Source organism: Oncorhynchus masou, chromosome 2 (assembly GCF_036934945.1).
Source record: "Oncorhynchus masou masou isolate Uvic2021 chromosome 2, UVic_Omas_1.1, whole genome shotgun sequence".
Taxonomy (NCBI): Eukaryota; Metazoa; Chordata; class Actinopteri; order Salmoniformes; family Salmonidae; genus Oncorhynchus; species Oncorhynchus masou.
Genome location: NC_088213.1, coordinates 44,155,298 through 44,171,674, shown reverse-complemented (window position 1 = coordinate 44,171,674; position 16,377 = coordinate 44,155,298). Strand labels below are relative to the sequence as shown.

Here is a 16,377-nt window from a genome sequence, read left to right as displayed (position 1 = left end):
GGTCGATGTTGGAGTAGCCAGGCAGAATGCGTGGCCAGCCGTTGAGAAATGCTTGTTGAAGTTTTCAATAATCATGGATTTGTCGGTGGTGACAGTGTTCCCTAGCCTCAGTGCAGTGGGCAGCTGGGAGGAGGTGCTCTTGTTCTCCATGGACTTCAGTGTCCCAGAACTTTTTGGAGTTGGAGCTACAGGATGCAAACTTCTGCCTGAAGAAGCTGGCCTTAGCTTTCCTGACTGACTGCGTGTATTGGTTCCGGACTTCCCTTGAGTCCGCGTAGAGAGTTGAATTCAATTTTGAAATTCCAGTCGGTACAGAAAATGTATTGAAATTCAGGTCATGAGTGAGGAAAATCCTAATTGAAAGTAAACAGGAAAATGTTGGGTTAAAAAAATAATAATGGTCCCCAACCCTGAATGACAAGTGGGGTTAATATTAATCTCTCTTCCTTCTAGGATCATCTGATGTTTCCACGCATGCTCATGAAGCTGGTCAGCCTCCGCACCCTCAGCAGCGTCCACTCTGAGCAGGTCTTCGCCCTGCGCCTCCAGGACAAGAAGCTTCCGCCGCTGCTATCTGAAATCTGGGATGTCCACGAGTGACTCCAGCCGACACCCTCGCGGAACTCTGCCTCGCTCCGCAAACCTGCGTACTGGGACGGACAGAAACATTGGGTTTGTCTTTCGAGTGTCTCGGAAAAAAAGACTTGAGAATGAAGCGATGCCTCCCAGGATACCCAAACACGACGGATCAAACCTACAGATCGGTTGCCAGATTGAATCAGTTGCCAGATTGGAGGAACTTTTTTCTTCTTCTTTATCTTCTATGCAGTTTGGGGGGGTAGTGATGGCACTCTGTCCTGCAGACTGGGACACTAATCTCATGGGGAGGTTGGGGCAAAGAAATAGAATTACCAATTTATATTCATTCTATTTCTATGGGTTGAGGATTGTGCACACCTGAAATCTCTCCCTCGTCCATTTTGTTATTGAAGGTGAGACAGGCTTGTGGTGAGATTGTGCTGCCATGGTCAGTGTGGCTCAGACTTGCTAGCCAGTGTTCACTATTACATCTACTGATATCTGTTGATAGTCTCGTGATCGGCCTATCTATAACGACAATTGCCATGAAGCTTTGAGAAGGTTTTGGCAATGCCCCCCTCTCCAGATCCACATCATGGATGATAACCCCAAAGTGAAAATAAACAGAAAAATACATGTTATAGCCCTGCGTTGCAATGGGATAGGATACAGAGGTATCCTAACTGCTGCCCAATGTTAAGCAATGTGTCTTATTGGTGTCCACTGTCCAGATGACTGGTAGGTCACCTGCTTGATTATTGTTGTGGTCTAGCAGTTTAATAGTCAGCCATCTGATTTGTTCTCCTCTCGGTGAAGGAACAAGAAAGCAATTCTGATTGGTGTTGAATTGTTTAAGGTAAAGTGATTGGAAGTGTTGGTATAGAGATGCGTAGCCTACCACTTTCAAGTGCAGGACCCCCACCAACCATTTTGTAAATGCACTCAAACATGGATTTACATGTACAAAGTATATATTAATATGACAAAATATATATTTTAGTATGCCCACAAGTGAAGACATCCATACAAAATGAGTTGTACACTCACTTACGCACAAGCAAGCAGTGATTTTAAATTATTTTTTTAATGTAAAAGCATCACTGGATATGTGAGGGCCAAGCTGAGGCCTTATACACTGGAACAACTTCAATGCTACGTTAGGGAGTAGTAAGCTTCGGCCAGGGATAGGCTTCTTTGATGCAGCTGGGGGCACAAAAACGGAACTCCACATGCAGTGGGTCTGCGTACGCACAATCTCCCCCACCTACCTTGTGAGCAAAACATTTTAGCCCCCCCCCCCCTGACAGAGAAGAGAACAAATATTTAGTTTTACAACTCATTTCCTGGAATTCTACACACTTTTGCCATAGGCTGGAGGAAAATGTTTGCGGTTTTTAATAACTGATGGGCCCCACACTGGTTGTTAATTCGACCATGCTTACAAGTTTATATAGCTGGCCGCTAGACTAACTTAACAATTTAGCTGACGTGAGCAAATTGACTGCTCATGTACAACCAAATTTCACATAGAATATACAAAGTCTCAACAGTAAGTTGAGGCCCTGACTGAAATTAGTCCGAGGGGTCCGCCAGTTGCACATCCCTGGTCTAGTTGTATGTACTCTCCTCCCTTCCCCCAAATCAGCATGGTTCCAGACATCTGAGTGGCAATTTCATCCAGATGTCTAAAATGTGCTTTGCATCCCACAATAGTTGGAATATCAAAATAAGTTAAATTGCGCTCCTTGTGTGGGCACTGCAGTACTTTCTGCAACGGTAACAATTTTGGGTTCCACTATAACGTTCATGAATAAACCACTGTAAATGTTTAGAAATGCTTACAAATAAAAATGAATTACTCAATAGTTTTACCCTATTTATAGATGGTGGTTTGTGAATGTTTATAATAGTCTTACCCATTTCTGATTCCTAATAAGTTCATAGGATTTCACTCGACGAAGCTGTTACTCATCAGTTCCCCCCCCATGATGCTGTTTCTATCACAGTCCTTTGTATGATGATTACTTTGCTAATGTGACATTTATGAAAACAAATGTTCAGAAGGAATTAGAGAAGGAAAGCTTTTCTTTTTGTTGATGCGATTTCTGATTGACTGAGTTTTTTAAATGTTATTATTATTATTTTTTGTCCATTACTGACCCCACTTTACAACTCAGATCAGTGTGAAATAGAGGAGAGTTGAGGACTCCAAGACAAAATGGGGGAGATTTATCATAACAGTTGCGCAATATGTCAAAGTAGCACAGCGATAAGGGAGTAAGCTATTTGGAGCTTTCAGTTAAGAGAAGAAAATCAATGCAATTATTTAACAAATATGTGTAATATTAGGGTTGGTGGTTTTCTATTTGTAGTTTGTCAACCATCAGGTTTTTATGGCTACTTGTTTTATTTAGTTGGGTTGATATTGAGATTGATTGTCTTTGATGGAGCTGACTCATAGCCTGAAGATGGTTCTTCTACACACTATTCAAAGGGTTTGCTCTTCCCTAGGCATGCGTGTGTGGAGCCATCTATTTTGAATTGCTCTTGAGACTTAAATTGCAAAACCATATTATCCCAGTTTCATATTTTTCCTTTCAATATGTAACTCATACCAGCAAATGATTGTCTACATTGAAATTACATCATAAATCACATACAAGGTATGTGATTTAATGGTGCGGGGTCTTTTTAGTCTAAATTATGTTTTCAGTTGTTTAGAATACACAATGTTAATTATTGTTAATACTGTAGGTAACTCAAAGTTGACTGTAATAGCATTTACAACGTTCTGATGTGCAGAACTCATTTAATCCCTTCTCTACATCTTAAAGGGTGACGCTGTAAACCATATTGACATAGAAATGCAAACTTATTTGAATATTTTTAACACTTTAAGACCATCTATATTCTGCTTTATATGTATAAATTAAAACCTGACAGATATTGTAGCCTATTGCCAGATTATATATTTGTGTACGAACTGAAACCAAAAACCACTAATTTTCCAGATTTATTACAATTTCAAAGTGATTTGAGTTAAGCTTATTCAAAATAAATGCTTTATTGTAATTAGTTCTCTTAAATATCACGGCCAGTCAAATAAATTGATTGTATTTATTTACCCACACTTGTTTGGGTGTTCTGTTGTCAAATAGAGCAGTCAACAGGTTATGGCTATTTATTCATTTTTATCAAAAGAGCTTGTAAAATACAGAATGAATTTGGGCAACTTGGAATCTTTACCTTGGTATTTTACTGCATTGACAGGGATTTACTTTCTTACACAGCGGGCTTCATGCAGTTATAGTTATAGTCCTTTCAGGGTCTATTTTCTTGTCATTTAAATGATATGCTTAGTGACATCCCAAATATACTGAACAAAAATATGAATGCAACATGTAAAGAGCTGAAATAAACGATCCCAGCAATGTTCCATGCGCACAAAAGCTTATTTCTCTCAAATGTGCAAAAATGTGTTTACATCCCTGTTTCGGCACATTTTGTGTTTGCCAAGATAATCCACCCACGTGACAGGTGTGGCATATCAAGAAGCTGATTTAAAAAGCATGATCATTACACTGGTGCACCTTGTGGTGGGGACAAAAGGCCACTCTAAAATGTGCAGTTTTGTCAACACAATGTCACAGATGTCTCAAGTTTTGAGTGTGCAATTGGCAAGCTGCCTGCAGGAATGTTCATTTCGCTACCATAAGCTGCCTCCAATGTCATTTCAGAGAATTTGTCAGTACGTCCAATCGACCTAAACTGCAGACTACGTGTAACCAAGCCATCCCATGACCAACACATCCAGCTTCACCTGTGGGATCGTCTGAGACTAGCCACCTGGACAGCTGATGAAACTGGAGTATTTCTCTCTGTATTAAAGACCTTTTGTGGGGAAAAAACTCTTCTGATTGGCTAGGCCTGGCTCCCCAGTGGGTGGGCCTATGCCCTCGCAGACTCACCCATGGCTGTGCCCCTACCCAGTCATATGAAATCCATAGATTAGGGCCTAATCAGTATATTTAGTTGACTGATTTCCTGATGAACAGTAACTCAGTAAAATCTTTGTTCAGTTTACATTGTAACAATGACTAAAGTTACACTAAGCAAGTTTTAGTTGCTAATGAATTCAGTGTCGGTAATGTTTTCTTGAACTATACAATCCTTGAATTTCTGGACAATATTTAGGGACCCTTTATGTCCATTAACTCATTTCAGTTAATTGGATGTCAAGGCCCTGCATTCAGCATTGGACTAAGAACTGACAATAAATCCACCCAATGTGGCACAATGCAATCATTTGACAAATGCATGTAAAATGTGTTTTAAAAAAGTGTTCTGCTGTAGTGGCAGCAAAGTGACTTTCTAACTCTGTCCAGTCTCCCAATAACCAATGTGAAGCTAGCCATAGTAAGGATTACCTACAATAAAAAGTCCCTCATTGAAAGTGATGCAAATGGATACAAATAAACTTCAGAATTGCATACTTGTATTTCTCTGTACAGCCTTACCTATGGATTGGGGATCAATGAAATGGAGTGTCAGTTTACTCTGTGACACCTACAGAACACAACTGAAGTTTACGCAAATATTAGCATTGTAGCTCTTATAGCGGGGCTTTGACTGTGGGGAAATCACCTCCCCAGTCAGCCTATTGTGCGTATTGACATTTATATTGCACTGTACAGCCTTACTTATGGATTATGGATCAATAAAAGGGGGTGTCAGTCTACTCAGTGACACCTACAGAACTGAAGAGTTTACCCTCATATTGTGGGACTGAAACTACTGTGAAATGAGCCACATTAAGCTTACCAGTCCAGCTCAATATGTATTGGTCATTCATATTGCACTGTACAGACTTACTTATGGATTCTGGATCAATGAAGTTGGGTATCAGTCCATACAGTGGCATCCACAGAACATAACTGTGGATGCAATATCATAGCTCATATTGCGGGACTTTGACTGTGGGAAATCACTTCCCCTGTCAGCCTATTGTGCATATTCATATTGTACTGAAGTGATTTCCCACAGTCAATGTCCTGCAATAAGAGCTACACCGCTAATATACACTGCTCAAAAAAATAAAGGGAACACTAAAATAACACATCCTAGATCTGAATGAATGAAATATTATTAAATACTTTTTTCTTTACATAGTTGAATGTGCTGACAACAAAATCACACAAAAATGATCAATGGAAGTCAAATTTATCAACCCATGGAGGTCTGGATTTGGAGTCACACTCAAAATTAAAGTGGAAAACCACACTACAGGCTGATCCAACTTCGATGTAATGTCCTTAAAACAAGTCAAAATGAGGCTCAGTAATGTGTGTGGCCTCCACGTGCCTGTATGACCTCCTTACAACACCTGGGCATGCTCCTGATGAGGTGGCGGATGGTCTCCTGAGGGATCTCCTCCCAGACCTGGACTAAAGTATCCGCCAACTCCTGGACAGTCTGTGGTGCAACGTGGTGTTGGTGGATGGAGCGAGACATGATGTCCCAGATGTGCTCATTTGGATTCAGGTCTGGGGAACGGGCGGGCCAGTCCATAGCATCAATGCCTTCCTCTTGCAGGAACTGCTGACACACTCCAGCCACATGAGTTCTAGCATAAGTCGCTCTGGATAAGAGCGTCTGCTAAATGACTTAAATGTAAAATGTAAATTGTCTTGCATTAGGAGGAACCCAGGGCCAACCGCACCAGCATATGGTCTCACAAGGGGTCTGAGGATTTCATCTCGGTACCTAATGGCAGTCAGGCTACCTCTGGCGAGCACATGGCTGACCCACCGCCAAACCGGTCATGCTGGAGGATGTTGCAGGCAGCAGAACGTTCTCCACAGCGTCTCCAGACTCTGTCACGTGCTCAGTGTGAACCTGCTTTCATCTGTGAAGAGCACAGGGCGCCAGTGGCGAATTTGCCAATCTTGGTGTTCTCTGGCAAATGCCAAACGTCCTGCACGGTGTTGGGCTGTAAGCACAACCCCCACCTGTGGACGTCGGGCCCTCATACCACCCTCATGGAGTCTGTTTCTGACCGTTTGAGCAGACACATGCACATTTGTGGCCTGCTGGAGGTAAATATACAGTAGGCTGACTAAGCCCAAAGTCAAGGTCCTACAATAAGAGCTATGATACTAATATTTGTGTAAACTATTCACAGTTGTTCTGTGGGTGTCACTGAGTGGACTGATGCCCCATGTGATTGAACCACAAGCCATAGTTAAGGCTGTACAGATAAGTATGCCCCCAATGCAATTATGAAGTCTAATACATCCACTGTGCGATTTCAACTGATTGTTATATGTATATAACATGCCCACCTTGTTTAACATTATATTGTCCACATATGACTTGATATGATTCAACTGTGTCCGTTTGCATCGCTTTCAATGAGGGACTTTTATTTTGAAGACAAACCGCAAATTCAGTCTGCCCCCACCCGCGGAACCCCTGTCCCTGCAGATGATCTGGAGGAAATGTTATGAAGACGGGTTTTATGCGAATAATCATTCGTGTGCAAGCAAACTAGCATTTCACAGGCTAAAATTAGGCGTGGATTTAAAAATACACATTGAAGAGCTGTTGAATCGCCATCTCTGGAAAATGGATCCAGGATACTTATTACATCTCGCTATTTGAAATACGTCTCAATTCATCTCCTCACTGGCTTTCTTTCTACCACCAACAACATACCAGGCCGACGACAGCTAGCGAGTATTGCTAGCCACCTAGCTAACACTGCTAGGTAAGATGTTCTTGCATTTTCAATTCGCACCTTGGTTGATCATTTCACAACCATCACAAATGTGACAACGTCAATGAGTACAGATCGACCAAATATTATGTTACTTGCCATAGTAAACAAACTTAAAGATAGACAGTTCGCTACTTACGATAGCTAGCTACTTACGGTAGCTGTTAGCTAATGCACTCGTGACGTACGTATAAGTGATGGAGTTGGGTTTGCTCTGTACCTGTCCTGAAGGACGCTGAATATAGATGGTGCTTAACACTGGAACAACAATTACATGCGGGTCGTTGTAGATATAATATCCACGTCCTTATTGTAATTAAACACGGGACTTGTCAACCATTTGGAGGTAACTTTTCCGTTTCACATAATTTAAGTCACCTTCACCACTGTCTTCCTTATTCCGTCAAGACAGCGTGAGGTAGTGTCATAGTTTAGCTCTATCGAGCCAGCAAATCAGGCTATGTGTAGCTTGCCGAGAAGGGCGCCATTACGACCCGCAATTTGGGGCGTTCCTGCATTAGCAGGAACCCCTCTGTATACTTCTATTGGTCCGTTTTTAAGCTGGTACAGAGGCGGGAGTGGGATGGGGGGGCTTCAGTACAGTAGGTGGCGGTAATGCACCATAACATTGGATGCCAACCTCTGATAAACCCCACGGAAGAAGTGACGGGGCAACAATCCTTAGCTGGTGACGGGAAACTAAGCTCCCTGAAGCATTGAGGCTTTTCACTCAATTCTGTCAAATAGGTCCGTTACTCGAGTCTTTGACCAACACGCTTACTATTGGCACCTGCTGGTCAAAAGAATTTAGAGCAGCCAAATTATTATAGATGACGTCCCACATCCTGTGGCGTGTGTGCAAAGTAGCCTTTTTGTCTTCTGCCAAACCGATCAGGTGGTTGTTCAACAAAACGAAGCTTCGGATGACATTGATCACATGCTTCTGATAAATTGATACAGACATCGGCACCCTGCTTTGAAGTACACTTGCCAATTTCGACGTGTGCCTCTGCGCTCCAGTATCAAACGTAGCATCACTAGGTAGATGGTGTCCATTGCCCCCGCCTATCGGCAGGGATGCAAAGTAGTCACCTTTTGGAGAAATTTGCCGTTTAGAATCCAAAATAGGGGACATACGTGTTCGTGTAGATACGACGAGTGATGTGCGTTTGTAGCAATATTGTCTGTATCCAAGGCTCAGCCAATCGTTCACATAAGAGCAGAATACAGCACGCGACTGAAGAGAGAAGAGACAACCAATTTGCTTGTTACAGCATCATCGCGTGCTCTGGAAAGACAGCAGAGAGTAGGACGGCAGTTTGCCATTTACAGCAGCACGTCCCCTGAATGATAACAAGGAGGTAGGTGTAAAGTCTGTCCATGGAGGGGTGAGAAGGTGATGAAGCGTACTTCATGAGCTGTAACTGAAAAACAACTGGCATTTGGAAGGTTTGGGGTGAGGGAGGTGTGGTGGAACAAGTATTGTTAGCATTGTTAACTATCCTGCTAACGTAAACTTGCTTAAACTCGTACATCGCCTTGGTCAGTATAATTGCCCTTACTTTAACGCCCCAAAAACGAAATACTTCCAGATCAACTGTAATGTCAATACCATTGTAAAGCACAATTTCTCCCCATTCTAACAGAATTCTGCATAATTCAAGCAGGCAATGAGCCCCGTTGGGTCTTTTTAAAAATGGCGGGCGGGGAAGCAAAACTAATGCGTGATAGTGAGAAGGAGAGATCGCGTGTGGGAAAATTGCATTTTTTCACCTGATCTGTACAACCTATCACCTTATTGCCTCTAAAATGTAAATAAAACACTGTAAAGAGTTTATATAATGTGTCATTGCATACCTATTTGAAGGTTTGTGTCGAATTTGAATAGGGTTTTTAGGGCGGTGCTAAAGTGATCTTAGAAGTAAACAGCAGCTTTGAGAATGATGGCATGCAATGATGACGCAAAAAAAATGACTAGGAATCCCCCCTTACCCCCGTCACTGTCCATTTCTTGTTTTTAAAGGTTTAGAGAAGTGCTACACCTGGTGGAGCAAGATTGTAAGACAGAAATAGATGCTTTATGCGTGCTGTACGTTACGACATGACACGCCATGATGTAACGGAGGGTCCGTTTTTTAAAACTTTTCTCCAATACTATAGAGCCATTACCATGTCAATCAACGCTTGAATAGAAACCTTGTTCACACCCCCGATTTTGACATCAACACAATCGCTACAGTCCCATTAGTTTTCTTTGTAGCCTCGTTTGAATGTTGCGGTTGCGCACATTTGTACGGAATGGGGTGAGTTTACGTTAGCTGGATCGAATTCTCCGTTAGCTAGCCAGAGAAATGTTGAGCAACATTAGCCAACTTCACTGATCAAATAATTGAGTTTATGGTGTGAAAATTAGCTGGCTAATAAAGTCAGGTAGCTAACGTTAGCTAGCTAATGTTACAACATCAGATGAGCTTACATTAGTAACCTAACCAATTTGCTATAGTATTAACTGGTATAACGTTACGACTCCTTGCTGTTCCTCAAGTTATAACGCCTTAGTTGCTTACTGGACCCTGGCAATCTGTAAAATGTTGACTAGCAAACTCGCTAACTAACTACTATCTGTGAACTAATGTTTTCCCTCTACAATAATATTGTGGTTCATTTTCAGGATGAGAGAATTAGGTGAAAATGAGGCGTTGCTTGTTTAATTTCTTGTGACTCCACATCCCGGGTCCGGGAGCGTATTCATCGCCTGACACTAATTAGCATAACGCAACGGACATAAATCTTCCTAGAAAATCTTCCTATTCATGAAAATCACAAGTGAAATATATTGGAACACAGCTTAGCCTTTTGTTTATCACCCTGTCATCTCAGATTTTCAAAATATGCTTTACAGCCAAAGCTAGACAAGCATTTGTGTAAGTTTATCATAGACTAGCATAGCATTATGCCTTGCTAGCAGCATGCAACCTTGTCACGAAAATCAGAAAAGCAAATCAAATTATATCGCTTTCAAAATATGGGGCACTTGCAAATTGGATTTTTCTCGGGCTTTCGCCTGCAACATCAGTTCTGTTCTACTCACAGACAATATCTTTACAGTTTTGGAAAAGTTAGTGTTTTCTATCCAAAGCTGTCAATTATATGCATATTCTAGCAACTTGTCCTGACAAAATATCCCTTTTAAAACGGGAACATTTCTTTCCCCAAAAATGAAAATAGTCGCAACAGGTTTTAACAAGTGGATTCAGGGATCAAGTGTAGCTGGAGCTGGGCCTGGTTGGAGTGAGTGGGGAGTATTCCATTTTTTACTGTGTGAATGTTATTTTTTTGCACACATGTAGCCTTGTGCACTTAATCGATGTCTACTATAGTTGCCACTATAATAGAGCAAAATAGAATGCCTGTTTGTTTCATTCTATTTCAACTTTAAGACGTTTTTTTCTCCAAGTGCAATATTTAGATGTGTATGGTCATAAGCATTCTATTATAAAGGCTGTCATGGCTAACTGCAATATTAGTGTAATGTTTTTTCTCAAGACTTTAGTGTCATGTGTAGTAAAGTCTAGGCAACAAATAACATTGTATTGCTTCCTTTAAATGTTTCAGCTGTGAGTTAGGTTCACATGAACCACTTTCTATTTTACACACACGGACAGAGCATGTAGAGCATATGCTTTGTTGTTTAATTAGCTAGGGATTTTTTTGCATGTTTCAGTGAAGAAGAAAAAAAGTGTCACCGTTTTGGGCCCTCACCAGTTTGCATCCCTGATTGGGCACAGCTTTCCGGCAGTTTTGTTAACGATGGCGAGGGCAGGTGTTCGGCAGGCAGGAGCGAAGGACACTGGGTGAGCCCTTTAGCTAGCTAGGACTCCTGTACACAGCAGGTGGGAAAGGTCGCTAGCTAGCACACAGGTAGACTGTACGTCACTCCCTCCTGTCTGGCACTGTTTTCCCGCAGTTCTGTTATCAAAGACGAGGGCAGGTGTTCAGTGAAGGACACCGAGTGCTAACAATAGCTAGGACACCAGTAGAAGGTGTATTTGGCCCCCGCCTGTCGGGCACTGCTCTCCCGCAGTTCTGTCAACGATGGCGAAGGCAGGCTGGAGCAAAGGACACGGTCTTGAACTGTCGAGCTACAGTTGCACGTCAGGCAAATTATGATGACATTGCAAGAATGAGAAAGAAGCTCAAGCCTATAGCTTAAATACTTTCATGAGTACTCCTCAAGCAGTTTTGCTTGTACTAGTCGGTGTCTTCTTCATTTGATAAAGGCATAATATTGTGTTTTTAATGTTTTTTAATTTAACCTTTTTTAAACTATATTAGGCCTATGTCTGAATGCTGACACACTAGCCACAACATCAAGATCTGTCCCTTTAGGGACCAAGAGAGAGAGAGCCACATTTGTTTATTTACTTTGAGACCATGGCCAGCCAGCTGGTGTGATGGAGTCATTTTCATGTTTCGAAACACATTCAAGGGCACCAATTTCCAGTGAATGGTGAAAATGCAGTACTTCAGAATATTCCCAACTGTACAGCACTTTTGTGTACCTATGTTTTAATGTTTCTAGGTGTCTTTCTGCAGTTTTAGTTTGTTCTCAGCAAAACTATCAAGACGTTGTCTTGTCCAATAAAGGGGCAATCTGGCTATTTTAAAAATGTGAGGCCACTGCAATAGGTTACATCCTTTCCATCTTGGTTGCAGTTCAGTGTTACTGGTAATAGTTGGTTTGCATGTTGTGTGAATCATACCTCCCCCCAATGCTTACATAACCAGTCAGTGCCTCCTGCAGAGTAGACAGCTCTGACCAGATTCAGCTGTTGCCTTAACCTGTGCCATTATTTAGCCTGTGAAGATGATTTGATTTGTGGGGGTCTGCTTTCTCCCACATGGCTCAGTCATTACGCTAGCCTGCTCTCCAAGAAAGGAAGGCTTTGATTGCTTGACCCAGGTCTCACCTCTTGTCAGATGAGGCAGCTGAGAGGTTTACAGTGTATCTTGTGTTTTGCCAGTGTTGCTGTTGCATTGGTAAACTTTGACCTGGAGCTCTAGCTCTGATACCCCTACCCTAAAATGTGTATTTTCAATAACTCTATTTCAATATGTCACAAAATTGTGCAGCTATTGAAACCTGGCATGCAACGCATAGTGTACACAGTGACGTAGACAATGCATAGTGAAGAAGGTTGTTGGTTTTGGTGGGGAAATTGTGTATGTTGTGAGCTCTGTATGTTGATGCTGGGGGTATTCTGCCCTTGAGTTGCGTTCCCATGCAAAACTAGACAGATAGCTAACAACTAAGTCTTCAATAAAACTCCCAAGGCGTGAATATATTGAAAACGTTTATGTTGTGAAACTGCAAAATACAGAAAAGAATATACTTTAGTATTCAATTCACACCGACACACTGTAGCTGTACATTATACATTTGAAGTTGCATAAATACAAAGCATGTGCTAAGGTACCATGCATCTGGCATGATGCCAAACCATATATCTAATTGTTACTCATATGGTAATTGTCTCCTTTCATTACTCTAATAATGTACAACCATTTATGTAGAATAACAAAGCGTATTACACTAGGAACAGTAACAACTACAGTATTGTATATTTTACAATTAGTTTGCATGACGCACAACAAAGTAATACAGCTAACGACATACATGAAAGGCATTGCAATTTGTGAGTAAATGCAACCAACCAACATTGATATGTAAGCAACTCTATCAATAACAAGATTATCATCATTCGCTAAATGCTTGAATCGAACTTACAATATTTTCCAAGGCTGAAGCATGACAAGAAATAACTACATTGAAAGACCTGCACCGTAGCGTTGTTTGTAGCTGTTTGTAGCTGCTTCTATGCGTGCAGAACAAATTCTCTACTTCCTGTTTGCGTAGTCTTTCTAAGTACCAGAAACATCCACTAGGGGGCAAATAACACCATTGAACACAATGAAAATCCAATTTAACCATTGTAATAAAATAATATGTTACCTTCTAACAGGATGGCAGCACAGGGGGCCTTCACGTCCAGGCCAGATATAAAAACTATGGTGTTGTCATTAAATGTGGCATACTGAAGGTGGCAGTTAAATGTTTTTTGCTATATATTGGACAGAAATGACTGGCCCAGCTAGGCCCTAACTGTAAACATAAAACAATACATTTTCCAATCAAAAGGACATTTCTTTATCAGTTTAGCTATGTGGCATTTCCAGACAGAATTTGCTAGGGGGGGGGATTCATAGTTACATATCACAATATTATTTTGGACTAATTTATATTGATACTTGGAGTCAAAGTATCGATTTATTTTTATATACACTGAACAAAAATCTAAATGCAACATGTAAAGTGTTGGTTGTATGAGCTGAAATAAAGATCCCCGAAAAGTACCATATGCACAAAACGCTTATTTCTCTCAAATTTTATGCACAAATTTGTTGACATCCCTGTTAGTGAGCATTACTCATTTGCCAAGATAATACATCCACCTGACCGGTGCAGCATATCAAGAAGCTGATTAAACAATAGGATCATTACACGGGTGCACCTTATGCTGGGGACAATAAAAGGCCACTCTAAAATGTGTGGTTTTGTCACACAACACACACAATGCCACAGATGTCTTAAGTTTTGAGGGAGCGTGCAATTGGCATGCTGACTGCAGCAATGTCTACCAGAGCTGTTGCCAAATAATTTAATGTTAATTTCTCTAACAATTAACCACTCAACATTATTTTAGATAATTTGGCAGTATGTCCAACTGGCCTCTCAACCGCAGACCACATGTAACTACGCCAGCCCAGGACCTTCACATACGACTTCTTCACCTGCGGGGTCGTCTGAGTGGGGAGTGCTGGGGATTATTTATGTCTGTAATGAAGCCCTTTTTGTGAGGGAAAATTAATTCTGATTGGCTGAGCCTGTCTCACATGTTGGTGGGGCTATGCCCATCCATGGCTGCGACCCTGCCCAGTCATATAAAATCCATAGATTAGTGCCTAATGAATTCATTTCAATTGAATGATTTACTTATAGGAACTGTAACTAGGAATGTTGTTCTCTCTCTGTGTGTGTGTGTGCATATATGTATACTGCTCAAAAAATAAAGGGAACACTAAAATAACACATCCTAGATCTGAATGAATGAATGAAATATTCTTATTAAATACTTTTTTCTTTACATAGTTGAATGTGCTGACAACAAAATCACAGAAAAATTATCAATGGAAGTCAAATTTATCAACCCATGGAGGTCTGGATTTGGAGTCACACTCAAAATTAAAGTGGAAAACCACACTACAGGCTGATCCAACTTTGATGTAATGTCCTTAAAACAAGTCAAAATGAGGCTCAGTAGTGTGTGTGGTCTCCACGTGCCTGTATGACCTCCCTACAACACCTGGGCATGCTCCTGATGAGGTGGTGGATGGTCTCCTGAGGGATCTCCTCCCAGACCTGGACTAAAGCATCCGCCAACCCCTGGACAGTCTGTGGTGTTGGTGTATGGAGCGAGACATGATGTCCCAGATGTGCTCAATTGGATTCAGGTCTGGGGAATGGGCGGGCCAGTCCATAGCATCAATGCCTTCCTCTTGCAGGATCTGCTGACACACCCCAGCCACATGAGGTCTAGCATTGTCTTGCATTGAGAGGAACCCAGGGCCTAATGATAGTCAGGCTACCTCTGGCGAGCACATGGAGGACTGTGCGGCCCCCCCAAAGAAATGCCACCCCACACCATGACTGACCCACCGCCAAACCGGTCATGCTGGAGGATGTTGCAGGCAGCAGAACGTTCTCCACGGCATCTCCAGACTCTATGTCACGTCTGTCACATGTGCTCAGTGTGAACCTGCTTTCATCTGTGAAGAGCACAGCGCGCCAGTGGCGAATTTGCCAATCTTGGTGTTCTCTGGCAAATGCCAAACGTCCTGCACGGTGTTGGGCTGTAAGCACAACCCCCACCTGTGAACGTCGGGCCCTCATGGAGTCTGTTTCTGACCATTTGAGCAGACACATGCACATATGTGGCCTGCTGGAGGTCATTTTGCAGGGATCTGGCAGTGCTCCTCCTTGCACAAAGGCGGAGGTAGCGGTCCTGCTGCTGGGTTGTTGCCCTCCTACGGCCTCCTCCACGTCTCCTGATGTACTTGCCTGTCTCCTGGTAGTGCCTCCATGCTCTGGACACTACGCTGACAGACACAGCAAACCTTCTTGCCACATCTCGCATTGATATGCCATCCTGGATGAGCTGCACTACCTGAGCCACTTGTGTGGGTTGCAGACTCCGTCTCATGCTACCACTAGAGTGAAAGCACCGCCAGCATTCAAAAGTGACCAAAACATCAGCCAGGAAGCATAGGAACTGAGAAGTGGTCTGTGGTCACCCCCTGTAGAACCACTCCTTTATTGGGGGTGTCTTGCTAAATGCCTATAATTTCCACCTGTTCCTCTATTCCATTTGCACAACAGCATGTGAAATTTATTGTCAATCAGTGTTGCTTCCTAAGTGGACAGTTTGATTTCACAGAAGTGTGATTGACTTGGAGTTACATTGTGTTGTTTAAGTGTTCCCTTTTATTTTTTTGAGCAGTGTATATATATTTTTTGCTAGGGAGCGTTAGTTAGCGCTAGTCAGTTGTACCTGCTCCAGAACTATTTTTCATCTTATAGCTTGTTATTCATCTTCTTTTTAAATGGTTAGCCAACATGTTTTCAGCACTTTTGTTTCCGTGACTGATAAAAACTCATTTTGTCATGCTCTCTCTCTCTGCAGCAGACATTACATTTACATTTAAGTCATTTAGCAGACATGCACTACATGAACGAAAGTATGTGGCCACTTGCCCGTCAAACATCTAATTCCAAAGGCATGAGCATTGATATGGAGTTGGTCCCCACTTTGCTGCTATAACAGCCTCCACTCGTCTGGGAAGGCTTTCCGGTAAATGTTGGAACATTGCTGTCGGGACTTGGTTCCATTCAGCTATGAGCAGTA

The 16,377-nt window shown here is 42.0% G+C and overlaps 2 protein-coding genes across 34 annotated transcripts in view; both read left to right on the top strand.

The window, feature by feature from the left end:
- LOC135505783 (oxysterols receptor LXR-alpha-like) overlaps nt 1–4,015 on the top strand; it is a 36,935-nt gene extending 32,920 nt beyond the window's left edge. For all 11 annotated transcript variants that reach the window (XM_064924964.1, XM_064924933.1, XM_064924937.1 and 8 more), the window contains one exon: nt 454–4,015. In XM_064924964.1, the coding sequence (XP_064781036.1) occupies nt 454–600 (147 nt within the window). In that variant the 3' untranslated portion in view covers nt 601–4,015. The remainder of the gene's footprint in view (nt 1–453) is intronic.
- Nucleotides 4,016–7,045: 3,030 nt separating this feature from the next.
- The window catches only part of LOC135505670 (MAP kinase-activating death domain protein-like), a 72,768-nt gene continuing 63,436 nt past the window's right edge, over nt 7,046–16,377 (top strand). For all 23 annotated transcript variants that reach the window (XR_010450305.1, XM_064924882.1, XM_064924899.1 and 20 more), the window contains exon 1: nt 7,046–7,345. The gene's annotated coding sequence lies outside the window, so the exon portion shown is untranslated. The remainder of the gene's footprint in view (nt 7,346–16,377) is intronic.